The sequence below is a fragment of the Sesamum indicum genome, linkage group LG10 (assembly GCF_026168435.1).
Source record: "Sesamum indicum cultivar Baizhima isolate 11 linkage group LG10, ASM2616843v1, whole genome shotgun sequence".
NCBI classification, from domain to species: Eukaryota; Viridiplantae; Streptophyta; class Magnoliopsida; order Lamiales; family Pedaliaceae; genus Sesamum; species Sesamum indicum.
In genome coordinates this window covers 17,156,464-17,173,807 of record NC_142666.1, presented here as the reverse complement: position 1 = coordinate 17,173,807, position 17,344 = coordinate 17,156,464, and the positions used below count along the sequence as shown (strand labels likewise).

At 36.4% G+C, this 17,344-nt stretch overlaps 2 protein-coding genes across 3 annotated transcripts; both read right to left on the bottom strand.

Moving 5' to 3' along the window:
* Window positions 1-228: 228 nt before the first annotated feature.
* Window positions 229-8,941, bottom strand: LOC148786744 (putative F-box protein PP2-B12). Of its 2 annotated transcripts, none has more exons than XM_088885888.1 (4): window positions 8,788-8,941; window positions 2,401-2,630; window positions 1,073-1,176; window positions 229-987 (listed from the first exon to the last, which is right to left on the bottom strand). In XM_088885888.1, the coding sequence occupies exons 1-4, from the start codon at window positions 8,822-8,824 to the stop codon at window positions 462-464; spliced, it is 897 nt and encodes a 298-aa protein (XP_088742014.1). In that variant the 5' UTR covers window positions 8,825-8,941; the 3' UTR covers window positions 229-461. The 2 variants fall into 2 exon arrangements, with proteins under 2 accessions (XP_088742014.1, XP_088742015.1); XM_088885889.1 differs by having other exon boundaries at window positions 229-801.
* A 1,306-nt stretch (window positions 8,942-10,247) lies between these two features.
* On the bottom strand, window positions 10,248-15,200 carry LOC105171876 (serine/threonine-protein phosphatase PP1). The gene is made up of 5 exons (XM_011093126.3): window positions 14,773-15,200; window positions 14,333-14,540; window positions 11,153-11,712; window positions 10,854-11,075; window positions 10,248-10,566 (listed from the first exon to the last, which is right to left on the bottom strand). Exons 1-5 carry the CDS (start codon window positions 15,004-15,006, stop codon window positions 10,540-10,542), a joined length of 1,251 nt encoding a protein of 416 aa, XP_011091428.2. The 5' UTR covers window positions 15,007-15,200; the 3' UTR covers window positions 10,248-10,539.
* Between the last annotated feature and the right edge of the window lie 2,144 nt (window positions 15,201-17,344).

Here is a 17,344-nt window from a genome sequence, read left to right as displayed (position 1 = left end):
GTCACCTTCCAAATTACAATATTAAATGCATTTTTTTTTCCCGCTCAACAATATATATTAAGAAGTTTTAAAATAAAATTCATGGATAATTATATTTAACAAACTTGACCTATGATCTATTTAGAAAAATTATTCTTGCCTCTTGTCGAACAAAACCAATCACAAAGCAAGTGCAATACACTTGCCAAATAATTGGTTGTGAACTGTACATCAATCTCACAACAAGTGTGTTGCAAATACCATATTATTGATTCAAGTTCAACCAAACAACTCCACCGACACCAAGACAGCCACTTCTGCTAGAAGATTGGAAACACCTTCCAAGGATCCAAGAGCACATTTGGCTAGTTCATGAACAATTACGCTTAATCAAACTAAAGCTACATGAACGAAAAATAGAAACGAAAAAGATGTAATTGATGTGTAAAACAAAGAAGCGACTTATAAGCGGGAGGATCATATTATGTTGAAGGAGTCCTAAAGTAGGAAAAAATCCCTTTGCCCTTTCTGTTTTTCCTTTTCCCCACTTCATCAGCTGGCTTCATAAAGAGTGCACTAATTGGAAACCCCTGAGGCCGAAACTCAATACCTTCAACGAGGTCCTCCATTCCGAAGCCATTCCTCCCCATAAACCGCGCCTCCACCATTCCTTGGCTGCCCTGATCAACGTAGATATCTCCCAGTTTTATTTCCATCCACCCATCATCTCTGTCATTGCCTTGTCGGAAGCTCACCCACGTCTGATGATCATGATCTTGCCTCTCCGAATAATCATAATCTGATTCAGTATCGTGCATAAACCTGACCGAAGAAGACATAAAGCATGTTGAATCTAGTTTTAGATACGAGTCCTTGTTGCGTAATTGAAACACAAGATAGGATGCATAAAGAGTCCCCGGGGAGAGCATTTGCGTCTTTATCCTCCCTCGCATATCAATCATCATCTCTTTCCCCACTGAATAACGTGGCACGGCCACCAGTTTGAATCTGCAAACTTACCCGCAAAACATGAACGCTCAATGCTGCAATTTTATAGACAGTAAAGTGTGGATGTTGTGTGTGATAAAAACACCTTGATTCCGGGTGAGACTGTACTGCCCAATCTTTCAACAGTAGGAACTTTTCTATTCCCAGCATGAAGCAGTTCTTTCCAGTCGTCGGATCAAGAAAAAAGCTCTGTTTCAAAGTTGTATACAGTTTTACCATGAGTACAATAGGGTTCCAATCATCGAAAATGAAGTATTTACCAATTTTATTTTTGAAATAGTTTCAAAAAAACCATTTTTAGTTTACAACTCTCATATTTGAATTACCTAAGTTAAATTGATTTAAGTCAAAAGTAATAGACAACGTTTTATCAATTTTTATAGTTTATTGGTAAAAAATGTAAATATTATTGTTTTCCAAACACTGGAAACTCATTCAACTGCTAAACGGAAATGGCCCTTCTCAACATAACAATTGAACTCCCTTTTTCCTATTGGGTGAGTAACAATTTACCCCTTTTAATATTAAAAAGGGTAAATTATAATCATCTTTTTTAAGGTTTGGTATAATTATAAATGTCTCGTTATTTAAAAAATTACAAATATCACTCTGATTTTAATGTTCGTCTAACAACAAGCCCATTTTCATTGAAAATGCTGAAGATTGAAAATAAAAATGAAAACAAACCAACCGCTTTAAATGAGTAAAATGCTTTTGTAGTCGTATAAAATAAGGGTCAAATTTATTTTAATGCCACAACTACGACAGGTGTCGCTTTTAGTCCCATAAAACTAGTAATCACATATTTTTATGCTGAAAAATCACGTAGGTTGTGGTTTTGGGACTAAAAAGGCCCAAAATTATATTTTCTAGGAACTAAAAAGACATGATTTTTTGAGTCTTATGGGACTAAAAACATCATCTATCATAGTTTATGGGACTAAAAAAATATTTTACCCACTTTAGATATTATAAAACAATTAATGTTAAATCTTCGCAACACATGTACAATCCAACCATTTTGAAACCAGACAACTCTAGTTCCAACACATTAGCGATTGGATTAAATGCAATTTACACACGTGAGATAAGTAAAAAAATTCACAAATTATCTTCCTACTTTTTAAAAAATGAAGCAATTAAAAGCCGCATCCCCCTCAATAGTTTAAATAATGAGTAATCTACTTCATTTTCTAAAACCCTGGTAATAATTTGCTATTTTTTTCATAAATGGTTTTATTACTCATTTTTCATATGACTCGGACATAAATTGCATTTTTTCCCATTTGGATCTCATCCAAACTGATCTACTTGTAATTAGTTTTCAACTTTCTCACCTAACTTATTTTATCCAATTGCAAACAGTGTAGTAAAATAGCCAGAAATTAACGATCAAGAAAATTGAAATCTAACCAGAAACGCTGATCTCCAAACCACTATTTGTTTATCAGGAGGTAACATCGCCTTCCACTCACTGTGATCAAGAGTTAAGTCAGAGTAGTCCGTAGGTATATTGACAAGCGACTCTTCATGGCTAAAACTAACATCTGAAGTAGAAGCCGAGGAGCTAGCCGCTATGCTGCTGAGATCCCCGGAATGGAACAGCGCTAGCTCCCTGTCTCCCTCCCGCCGCAGAACAGCACTGTTAGAAAAAGTGGCCCAAATCCGGAAGCCCACCCACATCAAGCCCATTACCACCTGGAGGCCCCAACCCGGTACCCGACCCGCTCCACTCTGCCCGACCCGGTTTGACTTATATATGTACCCCCTTATCCTCAAACCCTAATCAGTTCTCTCTCTCTCTTCATTCGGTTCCGCCGCTTCTTCCTTCTCTCTCTCTCTAAACCGAGATGTCCGTTCGGTCTTCCTCTCCCGTCTGTTTCCGGCGGTTTCTAAGGGCCAACCTAATGGCTCTTAGGAAACCGCCGAAACCGCCTAACAAACTATATCTCCGGATGATTTCTAGCCTATATATACGGAGGTCTCATCTCCCCTAAATCTCTCGGCCGAAAAAGGAAATCTGTTTTCTACTCGTGTTCTTCGTGATATCTACTGTGAGAGTGTTCTGTGTGAAGTAAGAGTGTCCGATCTTTGTGTTCGGGTCTTGGTTGGGTGCCGAGTGTTGTGGAGCAACCGTGAGGGCTTGCCGTGTGTGGTTGGGTACGGTATTTGTGACCGTGTCCCTTTAAGATTGGATCTGGCTCTATCTCCTGAGCCACATCCAAACAGTTGATTCGTTGTTCTATTTCTTCTGTTTCTTTATTATATTCTGTTCTGTAATATTTGTTATTCTTTTGGCCTGTAATATTGAGGAGTTTCGTACTCCGCTCATCTGTAATAGTTGATAGGGTATTATTTGAAAGAAATACCACTGGAGGGTTATTCCCTACAGTGGTATCAGAGCCAGCATCTCTGACCCGTGGTGATCCTTGGTGGCGGTAACATTCGATAAACCCCTCCTCTGGTTTTTTATTTCTCGCTCTTTCTGTTTACAGTTTTATATTACGTTTATACTGCTTACCCTGTTACTATCCCTGTTTACCGCGGCAAAAACCCCCTGATATCCCTCTTGGCCGGACCCCTGAGGTCGTCGGGTATCTAGACGGGACTCAGGCTGGTGAGCCCCGGCTTGTGCTAAATCTGCTATTTACTGTTGACATTTGTTTTCGATACCTGTGATTTCTGATAATTGCTGTTGTTGTTATTAACTGCATTTATCTTGGAAACCTGTGTGATATTTCTGAGGTTTATTTTTCTCATACATTCATCGACTACTGTTAGTTTCTTCTGTTGTACACTCTGCTGATTTAGGTTGAAATCTGAGTACCTTAATTGCTGTTATTCGGTAGTTGCTACTGTAAATTGTGTTTTCTGATTATTGCCCCAAAAATCTGCTTCTTTAAAAATTTTCTTGCTGTCGTGTTTCTTTCAAAACCGAACGAATTTTTCCAAAACTGTTTTTTCAAAAATGGCTGGTTACAGCCTTCAACCGTTTGACGGAAAAACCGATTTCTCGATTTGGCAACAAAAAATGAAAGGCATACTCATTCAACAAAAAGTTTTCAAAGCAATAGATGGTAGGTATGTTGAAACCATTTCTGAAGAAAAGAAGCAAGAAAACGATGAATTTGCATATTCTTCTATTATATTAAATCTTTCTGATACTGTTTTACGAAAAGTAGGTAAATTAGAATCCTCAAAAGCCTTATGGGACAAATTAGAAGAATTATACACTGAAATCTCATTGCCTAACAAACTATTCTTGCTAGAAAAATTCTTCAGGTATAAACTCGATCTTTCTAAAAACATTGATGAAAACTTAGATGACTTCACTAAACTCATTCAAGATATTAAACTCACTGGTGATAAATATATAGATGAGTATTCCCCCATAGTACTTTTGAATGCCATACCCGAATCCTACTCAGATGTTAAGGCTGCCATTAAGTATGGAAGAGATAGTGTCAATCTAGAAACAGTAGTAAATGGTTTAAAAAGTAAAGAATTAGACCTTAAGGTTAATAAACCCAGTCAGAACCAACATGAGATAAATGCTGTCAGAGGTAGGACTAAGTTTAGGAATTTTTATCCTAGATATAATAGTAGAAGTAGAAGTAGAAATAACTATAGTAGGAGTAAGTCTAGGTCAAGAGAAACCAGCCTTAAAAATGATAAGATAAAAGATAGACGGTGTTACAATTGTGGAATAAAAGGCCATTATATAAAAGACTACAGAAAACCTAGACGTGAAAACAAAGACAGAAATTATGATGATAAAGACAGAACCAATAATGTGACTATTGAATCAAATGGGGAAGTTTTTACTGTGTATGAAGTGAACTCTGTAAATTCCTTTGACATGAATGAATGGTTGATTGATTCTGGCTGCACATTTCATATGAGTCCTTTCAAAGACATTTTTTCTAATTTGAGATATGAGCATGTTGGCTTTGTGTCCATGGCTAATGAGAAAAAATGCGAAATAAAAGGTCTGGGTGACATTTCGTTATGTTTTGAGGAAGGATATAAAATGATTTTGAAAAATGTCAGGTATGTCCCTGACTTAAGTCATAACTTGATATCATGTGCTGCATTAGAGGAAGAGGGATTAGAAGGTAGATGGGGCAAGGGCATAATGAAAGTGATGAAAGGATCCTTAGTCGTTTTTAAAGCTGAACGAAAACGAAATTTGTATATTTGCACTGCTACATATGAAAATATTGCTGCTTCTGCTCTTGAAAACAATAAAACCAATCTTTGGCATAAAAGGCTTGGTCACATCAGCATGAAGGGACTGGATTTTTTGAGAAAAGATGGAATTTTGAATGACTGTCTTGGAAAATTAGAATTTTGTGATGAATGTATTATGGGAAAGCATCATAGAGTCCATTTTCCTACATCCCCATCCCCAAACCCATCTATGTCTACTTGCATCTTAGATTATGTTCATGCGGATGTGTGGGGTCCTTCTAATGTGCCCACCCATGGTGGTAATCGATATTTTTTGTCAATTATTGATAACTACTCTCGTAAAGTGTTTGTTTTTCTGATGAAACATAAATCTGAAGTCTTCGATAAGTTCGAAAAATGGAAAATCTTTGTTGAAAATCAAACTAGTAAGAAATTAAAATCCCTTAGGACTGATAATGGATTAGAGTTTTGTAATCAACAGTTTTCTGAAATGTGTGACAAATTTGGCATAAAAAGGCATAAGACTAATCCTTATACCCCTCAACAAAATGGGGTAGCTGAACGCATGAATCGCACTTTACTTGAAAAAGTTAGATGCCTGTTAATCAGTTCTGGTTTACCTAAATCTTTTTGGGGTGAAGCTGTCTTAACTGCTGCACATCTCATAAACTTGTCTCCTTCTGTGCCCTTATTTGGTAAAACTCCTGATTTTATATGGAATGGAAAACTGCCTGATTTATCTGGTTTGCGCGTGTTTGGATGTTCTGCTTTTGTTCATCAAAATAGTGATAAACTTGAACCTAGATCCCTTAAATGTATTTTTATTGGTTATCCTGAAGGTGTAAAAGGCTATAGATTATGGGTTAGGTGTCAACCTGGTTTTAAGGTGTTAATTAGTCGAGATGTTACTTTTAACGAAAATGAAATGCCTTGTTTAGCTAGAACCAAACCCATAGAACAAGAAACCACTTTTAATAAAGTAGACCTAGAGGATAACCAAGAAGGGGAGGGATTAAGCGACAACCAAGAACAAAATATAGAAAATCAGGAAAACATAGGAGTCACAAACCCTCCACCAAATCCCCTCGATAATTACCAACTTGCTAGGGATAGGGATAGAAGACAAACTAGGATACCTTCAAGACTTAGGGATTTTCACACAAGCTTGAACATCGAACTAGGAGAACCATCTAGTGTCGTAGAAGCCTTAAAATCTGACAAATGGCTAAAGGCGATGAATGAAGAAATGAAATCTTTAAAAGACAACAAAACTTGGATCCTAGTTCCTAAACCCAAAAACGCTTCCATCGTTGATTGTAAATGGCTGTTCAAGATAAAGCAAGAAAACCCCATAAAATACAAAGCTAGATTAGTTGCTAAGGGCTTCACTCAAAAAGAAGGCATAGACTATAATGAAATTTTCTCACCGGTTGTCAAATACACTACTGTCAGGATTATACTTGCTCTTACTGCCTTTCATGATTGGGAATTAAAACAGATGGATGTGAAAACTGCATTCTTGCATGGTGACCTAGATGAAAATATCTACATGTATCAACCTTTTGGCTTTTCTGATACTTCTAAACCTGACCACATATGTTTACTGAAAAAATCTTTATATGGCTTGAAACAATCACCTAGTCAATGGAATAAAAAGTTTGATGAATTTATGCTGTCTTTAAGTTTCTCTAGGAGTAACTATGATCACTGCCTCTATTTTAAATATGTTGATACTACTCCGATTTTCTTAGTACTATATGTTGACGACATGCTAATTGCAAGTCCTAGCTTACATCTTATCCATTGTCTTCAAAATGATCTATGCAAAACCTTTGAAATGAAAGACCTTGGAAATGCAAAACAAATTCTCGGCATGAGCATTATTAGGGACAGAAAAACTTCTTCTATTCTCTTAAACCAGAAAACGTATCTTTTGTCTATCCTCAAAAAGTTTTCTATGGAAAATTCGAAACCCACTGCTGTTCCTTTGGCTGCTCATTTTCAACTTAGTAAAAGTCAATGCCCCCAATCTGAAAATGATATGCAAAAAATGAGTAAGATCCCCTACTCTAATGTGATTGGCTCTATTATGTTCCTAATGGTATGCACTAGACCTGATGTTGCCTATGCCATCAGTTGCTTGAGTAGATATATGTCAAATCCTGGCCCCCCTCATTGGGAAGCATTAAAATGGCTACTTAGATATTTGCGTGGATCTGAAAATGTTGGTATTAAATTTTCAAAACATTCTGCGCATGCACATCTCATTGGTTATGTAGATTCGAATTATGCTAATGATAGGGACAGCCGTAAATCCACTACATCCTACATGTTCACATTTTGCAATTCATGCATTAGTTGGAAATCCCAACTTCAACATATTGTTGCTTTATCTACAACTGAAGCTGAGTACATTGCTACAACAGAGGCTTTTAAAGAAGCTCTATGGCTTAGTGGGCTTCTAAATGAAATTGGTTTCTTAAAAGAAAAACCTGTGATCTTCTCTGATAGTCAATCAGCAATTCAGCTATGTAAAAATCCCGTCTTTCATGATAGGACAAAACATATAGATGTCAGGTATCATTTCATTCGTGACATTGTCGGAAAAAATGAGATAAAATTAGAAAAGATTAGCTCAGATGAAAATCCTGCAGACATGGGTACAAAGTGCTTGCCTACCGAAAAATTCTGTAAGTGCTTAAAAATACTCTTATTAAATCCTGACTGATACCTCTGTACTGTTTAGTGTTGTTTATATTGCAGGTACAACTTTGGAGTATTTATTGGCAATGATGAGAAAACCAGATCCAAAAACCCCTGACCTATACCATTGGGTATTTGGTCCAAGGTGGGGTATGTTAGAAAAAGTGGCCCAAATCCGGAAGCCCACCCACATCAAGCCCATTACCACCTGGAGGCCCCAACCCGGTACCCGACCCGCTCCACTCTGCCCGACCCGGTTTGACTTATATATGTACCCCCTTATCCTCAAACCCTAATCAGTTCTCTCTCTCTCTTCATTCGGTTCCGCCGCTTCTTCCTTCTCTCTCTCTCTAAACCGAGATGTCCGTTCGGTCTTCCTCTCCCGTCTGTTTCCGGCGGTTTCTAAGGGCCAACCTAATGGCTCTTAGGAAACCGCCGAAACCGCCTAACAAACTATATCTCCGGATGATTTCTAGCCTATATATACGGAGGTCTCATCTCCCCTAAATCTCTCGGCCGAAAAAGGAAATCTGTTTTCTACTCGTGTTCTTCGTGATATCTACTGTGAGAGTGTTCTGTGTGAAGTAAGAGTGTCCGATCTTTGTGTTCGGGTCTTGGTTGGGTGCCGAGTGTTGTGGAGCAACCGTGAGGGCTTGCCGTGTGTGGTTGGGTACGGTATTTGTGACCGTGTCCCTTTAAGATTGGATCTGGCTCTATCTCCTGAGCCACATCCAAACAGTTGATTCGTTGTTCTATTTCTTCTGTTTCTTTATTATATTCTGTTCTGTAATATTTGTTATTCTTTTGGCCTGTAATATTGAGGAGTTTCGTACTCCGCTCATCTGTAATAGTTGATAGGGTATTATTTGAAAGAAATACCACTGGAGGGTTATTCCCTACAAGCACGCACCAGCCTCTCCCAGTTGTCGTAGTTCTTGGCCATCTCCACAGTCAAGATGAATCTTCACCGATCCTAACTCAGATCTCTTCAGAGAATCATGTTGCTGCAAAAACGAACATGAAGAGGAAACTTCGGATGCAATTGCGCGATGTACAGTCAAATAGAAATTGGAGTAGGAAGAATTCCTGGTCTACGTCGTCAACGGGCATTAACCCGCCCCGGAAGATGGATTTTTTGTATAGTGCCTCACTTGCCAATTAATTAAAGAGATGAAATTCAATTTAGTTATTAATTAATTATATCATTAGGAGCAAAATTATGAAACTCCCTTGTCGTTTTAAAAATTACAAATACACCCTTTTAATTAATAATTGCCTAACAAATAACTCATTCCGCTAAGTGACTAACAAATTAAAATGCCCTTATGCAAATTAAATTAAATTTTTTATTTATTATTTATTATTTTATGCGCATTTTGAGAATTCTAGCAGTGTTTTTGGCTGACACCATACTGAAAAACTTAATGAAATTAGATATTTTATTTTTTTTTGCTCATTTTTAGTGTTTTTTACATGAAATTTCATGCTTTTGATTCTCAAAACATTTACCTTTCCAGCATTTTATTCTTCTGTTATAACATGAAAAAAAAAATGTTTGCAAATTTTGAAAAATTAAAATACAATTAGAATAAATGGCTGTACAGGGATTTGATTTGAGTGTGTATTTATATTTCAACAATAGCAAGCTACCAGTGCCAAGCTTGCCAACATTTTAAAGATTTCCTTTTCAAAATTTTTATAAAGAATTGCAACCACATTTTATAAACTCTCAAGTATCAATAAAAATCTTATAAGCTTACCGAAACACCTTGTAACTATTAAACCGTATATTAATCTACTGGGTAAATTACAACCACCTCTCTTGAAGTTTAGCATAATTACAAATACCTTCTCGTTGTTTGAAAAATTACAAGTACATAATATCTTTAAGTTAAGAGGATATTTATAATTTTTCAAACAATAAGAAAGTATTTTATATTATTTCAAACCTCAAAATTGATAGTTGTAATTTATCTTAATTTATTTACTTATATCACTATATATTCATCCAAGTAATGTCCCTTTTCTTTTTCTTTTTTTAAAGAAAAAGAATATGTGACTAGATTGTCACATTGAATTAAGAGAAATATGCAAGGCTATGAATCCAACTGAGTTGAACATGTTAATTTTTGTGCTAGTTTGAATTATTATCAAACTTGAAAAATTGTATTCGAGTTGCATTTGATTAATAATCAAATCAAACTCGAATCTATACGTTTTATTTAAATCTAATGCGAGTCGAGCTCAAGTAGTTGAATGGTGGCATCAGGTATAGTTTCCACATGCTTTCTGTTAATACTATTAATTGTGCACTGTGTGCATCCTGACAGTTTACCCTTCATTCCCTGCATGAATGCATCACAAGGTCCAGTAAATCAGTAGTGATGATTTCTTGTTTCTCCAGTTCAACAATTAGAGTCAGAAATCTTGGCTGTCAAAAGCATCCAGCTCTCCTATTAGATTGGCAAGAATTACACATTAGGTAGAGATTCTTACAGGCTCCCCAGTTTTACTCTTGGGAAGAAATCTTCTATATTCCGTTCCACCTTGCTAACTTCCAAACAGCATGATGATCCGAAAATTAAAGCACTGCCTTCGACCCGATATGTCAGATGTCGCGGAATGCAGATTTCTTGTATCTTTGTAAGCTAATTGATCTCACCCTATTCTACCACCAAGAAATGACTGCAAAGACGGATGAAGACGAAGTAGTGTTAATTTGGTTGTTTGGCCGAAGCCATATGATATTAAAAGGAAATGACGTGATAAAGATTATTCGTTGCTTCAGACTTGATTAAAAGAACAAAGATAAAAAAAAAAAAAAAAAATTGTTCAGTTTCATTGAAAAGAAGAGAAATAATAGAGAGAAACGATGATCAAATGAATTAAACAGAATGTACGATTACGCCATCCAAGCATCTAGTATGTTGTCTGGTCCTACTGTATCAAAGTTGAGATCCGAAACTTAGTACCTTTGTTTTTGTTTGAGGACGTCCTGGTTTAGTTGTTGTTGTACTCCCAAATCCAAACTTGGGTTTCATTTCGACAGGCTTTAATATTTCAAATCTGCACATCAAGTTCTCGTCCATACTCATTATCGCACCAGCATTGTCAAACTCTCCACAGTAATTTGGGACCGAGAATATCGTTACCATTTGTCTATCAGCGAAAAACTCGTATCCATCTTCAACAACCTGAACAAATTCTCATGGTCAATCAATCACTGAAATTCCATATCAATTGGTTAACAAGAAAAACGTAAAGTTCAGACCTGGTGCGCACGGCAAATAAGATCTAGATCATGCTTTTGAAGAAATTCAGACACCTTATCTGCACCAAATGTATATGATATACCCCTATCATTCATTCCCCATCCTTGAATATCTTTACTGGGATCAGACCATAGTAAATCACATAGTAAACCAGCTTGGGGGACAGGAGTTGGACGCTGTAGATTTCTGATCTGATCTAAGTCAACCAGGTCAGGTGAGAGACCTCCATGCATGCACAACACCTTGTCATCAATTAGAGCCGCAACAGGTAGACAATCAAAACAATCGTTGAATAATTTCCATAGTCTCACATTAAACCTTTGTCTGCACTCGTCGTAAAAACCATATATGCGATTGACTGATATGCATTCGTGGCTGCCCCTTAGTAAGAAAAAGTTTTCAGGATACTTTATCTTATACGCAAGTAGAAGGCAGATTGTTTCTAGACTTTGCTTCCCTCGGTCGACATAATCCCCTAGGAATAGGTAATTAGATTCTGGGGGTAATCCACCATATTCGAAAAGTCTTAGAAGGTCAGAATACTGACCATGAATATCACCTGCCAAAGAAAAGTTGAAATGAATTTCATGTCAATTATCATTAAACAAGTTCTGATCTTACACCAAAAGAAAGAACTACCAGCTCAATCACAATCCCAATCGACTAGCCGGATAAAGCTTAGTAAGTCATCAATTACATATACACATGGATTCATGGAACCTCACTTTCTTGCATGCTCAGCACCCTATAGTCACCGAGTAACAAAATAATTGACATATATATAGTTGTTTGAGTTTGAGTTGAACCTTAACTTTCCAAGACCAAACTCAGGATAATCACAAGCACTCACTCAATTGATGTAGCTTAGGCTGTAGAGAAAGGGCCTATGATGGAATCATTGAATCTCAGCGACGCGGTGAAAGATCTAAAAGAGGTGGATGATCCTCTGTCGCCACTCCTTTCGTAGTCAACCCGGCCCGGGAGGGTTTCTCAAGTTCCAGATCAAATATGGGCTTCGGTGCCATCGTGAAAAGCCCTACCCTGTACAGAGGATATCGACTACCTTTGGGCTCTTCTCCTCTGGTATTTCCGTTCTTCTCCTTCTCGTATTCGAAACCGGAACAAGCTCTTCGCTACGCCCCTCGCTTTGTTAGCAGTACTAGTTTGTAGTCTTTATTGACCTGGAACAAAAGCTTCTTACTGTTCCCAAAAGCAGACTTACTCCAATTAATCAAGCCCACTCTGCAAGCTTTAACTCCCGCGGTGAAGAAATAAGGAGATCTTTCTATATCGAAATATCAGTTGAAAAATTCATAGGAAAATTTCTGGATCGCCCGGTCAGAATGTGGAGTGCACCCTTTAGGACAGGTTGCAGATGTGTATATGTTGAATTACCTCTAAATAGGTTTAGGTTAAGGAAAAAGTGAAACCGATCGCTCTAGCCTACATTTGTACATTGTATTAATAATAATAGTAATCTTAACCCCGTAGCAATGTTTATATTCAACGTAAAAAAGCAGCAGCATGTTTTATCATTTCACCACCCAACATCAATGCAATCCATTACCACTCAAACATTTGGAAACCAGCAATCTGTCAAACAACTCTAAGTGCACTGAATTTGGCATTGATAATACATAATGAAAGAGCAACACATTGATCCACTACAAAATAATGAAAATAGTGATAGAAATTTCGTTTTTCAAGGTATACACGAGCACGTACAGAAGGTAACTCATGGTATGTTCCAATGGCACAGAACAAATATGAGGCACAATGGCATGAAATCTGTCGAGATAAGAGAATTCATTTCGGGGAAGTACAGGCCTTAGGTCATGATTAATGTGCGCATTCTCCTCAAGACCCTTCTAAACTTAGCCTTGCGCAAGAAGTTGCATTTAATTCTTATAACGAAACAACAGTTAATATACTCATGAATAGAAGCAACTGGAGATTTGTGAAATATCAAGAATTGTACTTTCTACCATTAGAATTGTTGCACACAAATTGTTCACTTATCCAAACAAGCTGCACATCAGGCATGTGAGAGAGTAAACAGTTATCCGGAAGCTAATTGAAGTAGCAAGAGCAAAGGACATGGTAGCTTCAGAATAAGGTTTCCCTAAACTACAAAATCATATCCGAGGATCCTATGTCTTGAAACCGAACATGTGGCCTCTATACACTTAGGAATACACAAGAACAGAATCATGTCTCTTTGTATGAAAATGTCCCACGTAATCAGAAATTTGGCAACAAATTGCAAGGACCTTATCATGAACTAATTAAATATCTATCTGAATATAAATAATAACAAGCATATACTATTAACTAATTAAATTATTATTTTATTTCGAATATATTATATTATTTATTGTAAATAATATTTGAAATTAAACTCCTATTATAAAGTATAATCGTAATTAAAATATAAATTAAAAAAATAAAATTAACTCCCTACCCCGACCCCATCTGTCATCCCTTGCAAACCCCTTCGCCACCCACCCATAATCGCCCCCCTCCCACCGCGCCCCGCTGCCGACACCCACTTTGGCTCGCAGGTCATCAAGAAGGTAGTGACAGTGACTTCATCCCAAGATTGGGGGGCAACGTCAACATCGCCACCTTCTGTGAGGGATGACAGGGTGCAAGGGGAAGGAGTTGCGGTGGACAACGGGGCGCGGAGGGTTGGGAGTGTTTGATTTTTAGTGTGATGTTAATTTAATTTTTTAATTGAAATTATAAAATATTAAAAATTTGATATACTTTTTTGGTATTTAACTATTTAAATAAATATATTTAGAAAATAATTATTCATTTCTTAAGAGGGAGAAAAATACAAAAAACAATCTTAAAATAAAAAAAAATAGAGGGTGATTTTATGAGATCAAAAATGATAGTTTAATTAAAGTGAGTGTAAAAAGAGATTTTTTCTATACAAGAATTTTGCCCTGACAGCTACAACTTCTCCATACAAACACCCATCCCAATCAAAGTAGTACCACAGCAAGTCGGTCAGCCAGAAAAATGTAATAACCGAAATGGAACAAAAACACTCCAAGAAAATCAAAACCCAAACACAAAAAATAAATTTGACCAGAAATTCAACAAATAGAAAGGAGAAGGATGCCAATCGCCGAAACCCAACTGAAATACAGTGAAAATTATCAAAACTGTACCACAGATCTTAACGGGTGCCTCCAGCTCAAGAAGATTAGGCTGTAGCAAAAGAATCTGTCTAGACTGCACGCACAGCTGCCTGATCTCCAACTCCGAGAGCTTCACCTGCTTCCCCGGCGTCCTTTTAACCTCAAGCAAACGGTTTATTATATCATCAAGAACCACTGAATCCATCTCCCATTCTTCTTTCGTTCTTAAGAACTTGTGCTGGCAATCAAGATTGACAAAAAGGAGGAGGAGACAATAGGTTAATTATATTTTGCCATTCGCATTATGGCTGTTTTATATTTCGCATTATATGTTTCCCAAACCCTCTAACTCTAATTTTATTTTCCACTTCTATTTTCATACACCGTAACTTGTAATGAAAAGTAAAAACTATTGCAAACACCATCGTAAAAAGGTGAGGAATTAAGGATCAAGAAAATTAAAGTCTAACCCAAAAAGCTGATCTCGGTCCTACTATTTGTTGACGAGGTGGTAGCATCGCCTTCCACCCACTGTCATCAACAAGCCACTCTTCATTGCTAAAACTAATATCTGAAGTAGAAGATCGGAAGCTGGATGCTATGCTGCTGAGATCCCCGGAATGGCACAACGCTAGCTCCCTATCATCCTCCCTCCGCAGAACAGCACGCACCAGCCTCTCCCAGTTGTCGTAGTTCTTGCTCATCTCCACAGTCAAGATGAATCCTCACCGATCCTAACTCAGATCTCTTCAGAGAATCATGTTGCTGCAAAAACGAACATGAAGAGGAAACTTCGGATGCAATTGCGCCATGTACAGACAAACAGACGGAGACTTGGAATAGGAAGAGTTCCTGGTCTTCGTCGTCAACGGGCGTTAACCCGCCCCCGAATGGGGATCTTTTGTAGCCTATATATGTGGCTCACTTGCCAATTAATTAAAGAGATGAATATTAGTTTAGTTATTAATTAATTAATTGGGCTAAATGCAATTTATCTCCTATATGTAAAATAACAAAATTTTCCATGCGAAAAATGAATTAACAGCTAATGAAGCCTAGATCAGCTAACGAGCTGAGGCTTCATAATTTTGGAGGCTATGGGTTCAAACTCCACCAAGTGTGTGGAATGTTGTCTGTTATATAGTAGAAGTTGACTTATTGTATAGTAGGAATTGTTATCCATTATAATAGTAGATGTTATTGAGTAGAATAGGATAGATAAGTAAAAATTTACTTTGAAACATAGAGGGTAATTTGCTATATTATTTTTTACATGAGTTTTTTTGTTTATTTCTCGTATCGAATAGGTAAATTGCATTTTTTTCTTTTAATTAATTATATAATGATATATACAATTATGAATCTCAGTGTTGGATTTATTTTACTTTACCCGATATTTTCTAATAAATCGCATATTTCTTGAATTGAATATAACTTCAAATAAATGGTCGATTTAATTAATGCTAAAATTAATGACTACGAAAATAAACTCAATTATTGTTTGTCAAGAAGTTAATAAACATACAAAATTATGTGAGTTTTATAGGGACACAGCGTTCATCATTTAGTACTTGAAATTCGAAATCTTCCACATGGTTATATTGGGTTATGCATACATAATTATTACTTTCACTCCAACATTTTTCGACTTACTTCAAATCTCATAAATTCACTAGGTATCGAAAGGTATTTTTTGGGCACCACCCAACGAGGCTAACAATTTTTTTTTTTTTTTTAGGTTATGGAATACTTACAATTCAAACTACCCTCAGGATGATTTCGATATCCGAGCCGAATCAAGGTCCTAATGCCCAAATTACTTTTCATATTAGTTAGGAAATCTCCTTTCATCATGCCTAATACTTTTTTTAGTTAAAATGGGGCAGTACATCTTGCTATTATTGAGTGATTGTAATGTTGGTCCTATGGGTGTTATTATTTAGTCAACATGGCCCATCATTTGATGATAATATTTCGTCTTTCAAATATATCCTCAACTTTACTTGTGTTATGTCAAATATGACCCTAATTCACAATTATTTTTTTCAAGAAGTCATTGCTTTTTCATGTATATTTCACTTTCATCTCCTCTTCATATGAGATTGTTCTTTCTTTTTCTTTCTTCCAACTAGTGAATGCGTGAGGGTGGAGGAGTTGTCGAGGTGGTGGGGTGGGGTGGGGTGGGTATATATATATATATTATCATTTTTTGTTTGAGATATATATTTTTTATATTATTATATATATTAAATATTATTTTGAATGGAGATGAATGAGGTGGTGATGTGAAAACTGATATAATATAAATATATATATATAATTTGGTCTTATGGAGTAATTTTGTCAATTTCATAAATAATAATTCAAAAAATAAATATGATATAAAGTCACCACACAATAATCATTCAATACTTCACACAAGGTAAATAAGATATTGAATTATCATTTCATTAAATATCCCAACATTAATCATGAAATTATCTAACCCTCTTAAATCCCATCATAAAAAGTAAAGAAGCCCTTAAATGATAGCATTACGATGGATTATTTGTAATTATCTCAAATTTTAAGGAAGTTGGTTATGATTTATCTTTATTATTATTATAAATTCATGATCGATGTAATATCCTCTTACTAAGGACAAAAATATAAATTTTTCCAGAAATTTGTAGCTACTTAAACATTTCGTTCATTTTTCTTATAGAAAAGAGAAATGAGCGAAAAAAATTCGGAGAAAAAAATTAGTAAATTACCTCCTATATTTTAAAAATGAAGCAAATTTTATATATTGTAAACAAACAATTAATTAACTGGCAAGCGACTGAGACGACCCAAAAATTTCATGCCCCTTGTGCTTTTCTTGTCGTCCAGAGGTCGAAACTCAATACCTTCAACAACGAGGTCTAGACTATGTAGCGAGCCATCTTTACTGTCCCGGCCTCTACCTCTCCTTTGTCACCCTCACCAACGTAGAGATCTCCCAGTTCGATTTCCATCCACCCGTCAGCTCTATCGTCGCCCGCATGAGAAAATTGCGACTGC

Bases quoted from the DNA above. Each gene is read 5' to 3' on its own strand.
- LOC148786744 (XM_088885888.1), bottom strand. From the start codon at position 8,824: ATGGCCAAGAACTACGACAACTGGGAGAGGCTGGTGC. The intron at 1,177-2,400 runs GTTAGATTTCAA...ACTTTGAAACAG, and splicing joins TTTGGAGATCAGCGTTTCTG to AGCTTTTTTCTTGATCCGAC. The intron at 988-1,072 runs GTGTTTTTATCA...GTAAGTTTGCAG, and splicing joins CAGTCTCACCCGGAATCAAG to ATTCAAACTGGTGGCCGTGC.
- LOC105171876 (XM_011093126.3), bottom strand. From the start codon at position 15,006: ATGAGCAAGAACTACGACAACTGGGAGAGGCTGGTGCGTGCTGTTCTG. The intron at 11,713-14,332 runs GTACAGTTTTGA...TTTCTTTGGCAG, and splicing joins GGCACCCGTTAAGATCTGTG to GTGATATTCATGGTCAGTAT. The intron at 11,076-11,152 runs GTCTGAACTTTA...GAATTTGTTCAG, and splicing joins TTATTTGCCGTGCGCACCAG to GTTGTTGAAGATGGATACGA.